This window comes from Arachis hypogaea, chromosome 13 (assembly GCF_003086295.3).
Source record: "Arachis hypogaea cultivar Tifrunner chromosome 13, arahy.Tifrunner.gnm2.J5K5, whole genome shotgun sequence".
Classification (NCBI taxonomy): domain Eukaryota; kingdom Viridiplantae; phylum Streptophyta; class Magnoliopsida; order Fabales; family Fabaceae; genus Arachis; species Arachis hypogaea.
In genome coordinates this window covers 6,289,875-6,294,316 of record NC_092048.1, presented here as the reverse complement: position 1 = coordinate 6,294,316, position 4,442 = coordinate 6,289,875, and the positions used below count along the sequence as shown (strand labels likewise).

At 33.4% G+C, this 4,442-nt stretch overlaps 1 protein-coding gene across 1 annotated transcript; it reads right to left on the bottom strand.

The window, feature by feature from the left end:
* Positions 1 to 1,722: 1,722 nt before the first annotated feature.
* Positions 1,723 to 3,575, bottom strand: LOC112736788 (uncharacterized). The gene is made up of 3 exons (XM_072213091.1): positions 3,141 to 3,575; positions 2,593 to 2,815; positions 1,723 to 2,325 (listed from the first exon to the last, which is right to left on the bottom strand). Exons 1-3 carry the CDS (start codon positions 3,526 to 3,528, stop codon positions 2,133 to 2,135), a joined length of 804 nt encoding a protein of 267 aa, XP_072069192.1. The 5' UTR covers positions 3,529 to 3,575; the 3' UTR covers positions 1,723 to 2,132.
* Between the last annotated feature and the right edge of the window lie 867 nt (positions 3,576 to 4,442).

Sequence of the window (4,442 nt, the reverse complement as noted above, 5' to 3'; positions counted from 1 at the left end):
ATTATCTATGTCAACATTTAATTTTTTTTTAAATATATATCATATCAATAATTTTACTAAAATACCCTTATAATTTAATTAAACAAAAAAATCTTTTTATTTAATTTTACAAAAAAAATCTAAATATTCCTTTTTTATATCAAACAAAAATAATCTATTTAAATTAATCAAATTTTAAAATTCAACTAACTTTAGATTTATAATTTTAAATTTTAAATAATTCAAAAAATAAAACAAAAGCATCTTTAGTTATTCATCACACTAAAAGAAAATTTTCAATTTTATTAATACTTCCTCATGAACCCTAATATCTCATACATTCATAGTAAAAAAAATAAACATCTAAAAAACTAAAAAAAAAAAAAAGAGCTTCATGTTCTGGGTTTTCTTATCTCACCTTCAACTCTCGAACGTCTCTCACTCTCAATTCTCATACTCAAACTCTCTCTTCTCTCTCACCGTCACTAGCCGACTGGCGTCTCTTTCGGTCTCATTCGAGTCTCGTCTCCTTCACACTCGCCGGCATTTCGTCGTTCGTCTCGTCTCCTCACCGGCGTTTCCACGTCTCGCGGCATTCCTTGGGCTCCTCATCGCAGGCAACAGAAACAACTTGTCGGGTTGTTGTCGCTCGTCGTCTTCTGATTTCGGGTCCTCGCCATCGTCGAGTCGCTGTGGATCGTGGACCGTTGTGGGGTCGTCGCTTGCTAGCTGCCAACTACTATTTATTTTATAGGGACCGATATCATGATTCAATTCCTAGCTTTTGTTTTAATTTTCCTTTTCTGATAGGATTAAGGTAATTAATCATGATCACTTTAAAATATATGATTCTGTTTTCACGTTTTCAAATTTTCTTAGAATGTGAAAAACTGGTATATGTGATTGTAGAGTAGCATAGATGGTTCCTTTGCATAAAATAAAAACTTTTGTGAAATCTTATTATCTGTCTTAAGGCCTTCATCACCATTCATTTTTTTTCCGACCATGATTGCAGAGCTGCCACTGAATACACCCCCCCCCCAAAAAAAAAATGATATATTATTAGGGTCCATCAACCATAAATTCATGGTGCTACCCTAATGACTCAGGTTACAAGTATTTGCTAATCAGGTGGCTTTAATTTTATGAACCAAATCTGTGGCATAATATATTAACAATATATAAATGCTGGAGGAGTGATCATTAGATACTTTTGTTATAGGCTTATGAGTTTTGATCAGCATATATACTAATAATAATCTTATGAAAAGGATGAATGAATATAATGATGGTGGATATGCAAATATCTTGATACAATGTGTGTTATAATTATCAAAGCCATTGAAGATTAGAGGGAATCCATGAAGGGGCAGCCGTTTGATGAATCATGAATGATGTACCCAACTAATGTTTATAGATTTTTTTAATAAATTCTGATGAACCAATAAGTTGTAGTACTTTCAGTAACGATTTTCAGGGGCCATTTATCACACAATCAATCTATGCTATCGTGATCCTATCTCTTTACAACATTTCAACAGATAAATGCACGATTTTCACAAATAGTGAGCCAATCTTCAACAAGTAGAATGGTCCCAATTTTTCAAAGAGTCAGGCTCATCTGCACATTTTCATCCTAAACATTTAGTTTAGAATGCGTGAACTCTAAACAAGGATTTTGTTAATAAATATCTTAAAAATTTTGATTTTTCAATATAAAAAGGGTGTTCTAAATGCACTTAATTAATCCATAAATAAAATATAAGTTGATATTACGTTGTTACAAGTAATACAACACTTTGTACAATGAGAATAAACTCTTTCTTCATATCAGTCAGACAAAGTATAAGAAGATGTGAGCTATATTCACCTCTACATATTTTGACAAGACATGCTTAATTTTTCATTTTCTCTACCGTTTTCATACACAAAACAACACCGAAGTGAGTGAAGCACGTATGACCAAGGCTCCATTCCTCGAAAGCCAAAACTGAGTTCATGTAAAGGGTTTTGACACTTCAATTAGAACCTTCTGAAACTGTTCATTCAAGTCATCAAGTGATCCAGTGTTATCTGTCAATATATCTACTTTATTCCTCTTCACATCAAGTGGCCATTTGAGCATTGATCCTGTTCCTAGCATCCTCTTCATTTTATTTGTCTCTCCCCATGAGTCTCTTTCTCTGTGTTTCAAGATCAATCCACACAACTATAATTGGCTTTGTGAACTTGTCCATCTTAGCCTCGAACAACAAGGGGACATCAAAAACAATAACCTTGTATCCCTTCAGCCCCAGCTTCACAACTTCCCAAAAGATTCCAGAGGATATATGGGGAGCCCATAATCTAAAACATGATCACAACGAAAATTCAAAAGAAATTCAACAAACTAATCCAAAAAATGATGCATTTTAGGAATTATTGAATTGAAAATACTAGTTATGGGTTAAGAATTATAAAGTCTTCAACTTTAGCCTACTTTAACCTTAGAAAATTGACAAAATCTAGGATCTAAAATAAATTACTAAAAGAAGTAGCTTTGAGCAATCGATATATGCAAAATTGTTAAGAAATTTCTTGTAAACTAAAAGAAAAAGAGTAAGATTTGATAACCGATTGAGAAATTGGCACTTATCAGGATTGGAAAAAACAATCTGGCCAAGCATGGGTCTATTGACTTCTCCATTTTCAAGGAAGATTTCCTCCCCAAAAGCTGCAACAACTTTTTTCCATCCACCGCTACCTTTCTTCAAAGCATCCTTTGAATTCCAAGGGGTGATCTCAAAGTCCGCTACTATATCTTCATCAGACAAATTTGGAGCTTGACCAATAATGCCTTGGATTTACAACAACAAAAAATTTAACTAGGTGATTATTTCAGTAAGACATCAACAAAATCAAGGTTCAGTGATAATAATCAGCAACAAATTTAACTCACTGATGATTTTTCATCAACCAAAAAATTAGCTCAATGATATTTTCAGTTACAAATTAAGCTTACAGCAACAAATTCAGCAAATCCTTCATTCATGATTTACAGCAACATTTAGATCAGCAACAAGGCAAATTAATTGATTAGCAATTCAACATCATCTCAAAATACAGGAAGAAGGGAAATATGGAAAAGACAGAACAGGGGAAGTGATGATGCAGGGACTCACCAACGGTCCACGGTCCACGGCGACTCAGGGACGACGAGGACCCAAAACCAGAAGATGACGATCGACGAAGACCCGACGAGTTGCTTCTGTCTCCGGCGACAAGGAGCCCATGGAAGACCACGAGACGTTGAAACGCCGGCGTCTCTACGCCGGCGACGAGACGCCGGCGAGTGTGAAGGAGACGAGATTCGAGTGAGACCGAGAGAGACGCTAGTCGGCTAGTGGCAATGTGAGAGATGAGAGAGTGAGTCTGAGAATTGAGAGTGAGAGACGTTCTTTTGAGAAAACCCAGAACTAGAAGCCCCCTTTTTCTTACTGTTTTAGATGTGTATTGTTTTTTAGTATGAATGTACGAGAGACTAGGGTTCATCAGTTTATGAGAGAGCATCAATAAGATTGAACAATTTTTTTTAGTGTTGATGAATAATTAAAAGTGTTTTTGTGTTATTTTTAAATTATTATAAAACTAAATTTAGTTGAATTTTAAAATTTAATTAATTTAAATAAATAATTTTTATTCGATATAAAAAAGAATGTTTAGATTTTTTTTTTAAAATTAAATAAAAAGATTTTTTTGTTTTACTAAATTATAAGAGTATTTTAGTAAAATTATTGATATGATATATATTTTAAAAAAAATTAAATGTTGACATGGATAATATAATCCACATGTCTTTTTGTTATTTATTTATGTTTTTATTGTACCGATACGTATGAATTTATTATCGTACCGTAGCAAACACCTTTTTAAATAAGTATATGACATATACATATGTAGGGTGCGGGTTGGTCGGGTAGGGTTCAGGCTCAACCCGAACCTTACCTGACCCGCACGAGAACCCTATTACACCCTACCTTACTCGTTGCGGATCGGATTGACAACCATACCCAACTCGCACGAAAATTCTATCTACATACTATCCTACCTGTTGCGGATCGGGTTGACAACCCTATCCGATCGGATTAAATCGGATCGGGTACCCACAGATAGAGTGCATATTGCCACCCCTAAACACACTTATTCTATTCATATTATATGTTATATGTTAAGTGCTATCAAAAAATTCTTCTAAAATAAAAAAAATTAATAAAATAAAAAATATTATAATTTAGTCATTATTAATTTTATAATTTACATCATGGGTAAGTTTTATAATACTAATTTAATAGCGACTAAATTTTTACTTTTATTTTACTTCTTTATTGTAAAGGAACTTGATCTCTGAGTCATGAAAAAAAAAGGGAAAAAAAGCAAAAATATATTTTTTTCTTATTCAGGCAAAAGTGTTGAATGTTTATGCA

Coding starts and splice junctions, on each gene's coding strand:
- LOC112736788 (XM_072213091.1), bottom strand. CDS start 3,528: ATGCTCTCTCATAAACTGATGAACCCTAGTCTCTCGTACATTCATACT. Junction 2,816..3,140: donor CCGTGGACCGTGGACCGTTG/GTGAGTCCCTGC, acceptor TGTAAATCCAAG/GCATTATTGGTCAAGCTCCA. Junction 2,326..2,592: donor AAGTGCCAATTTCTCAATCG/GTTATCAAATCT, acceptor ATCATGTTTTAG/ATTATGGGCTCCCCATATAT.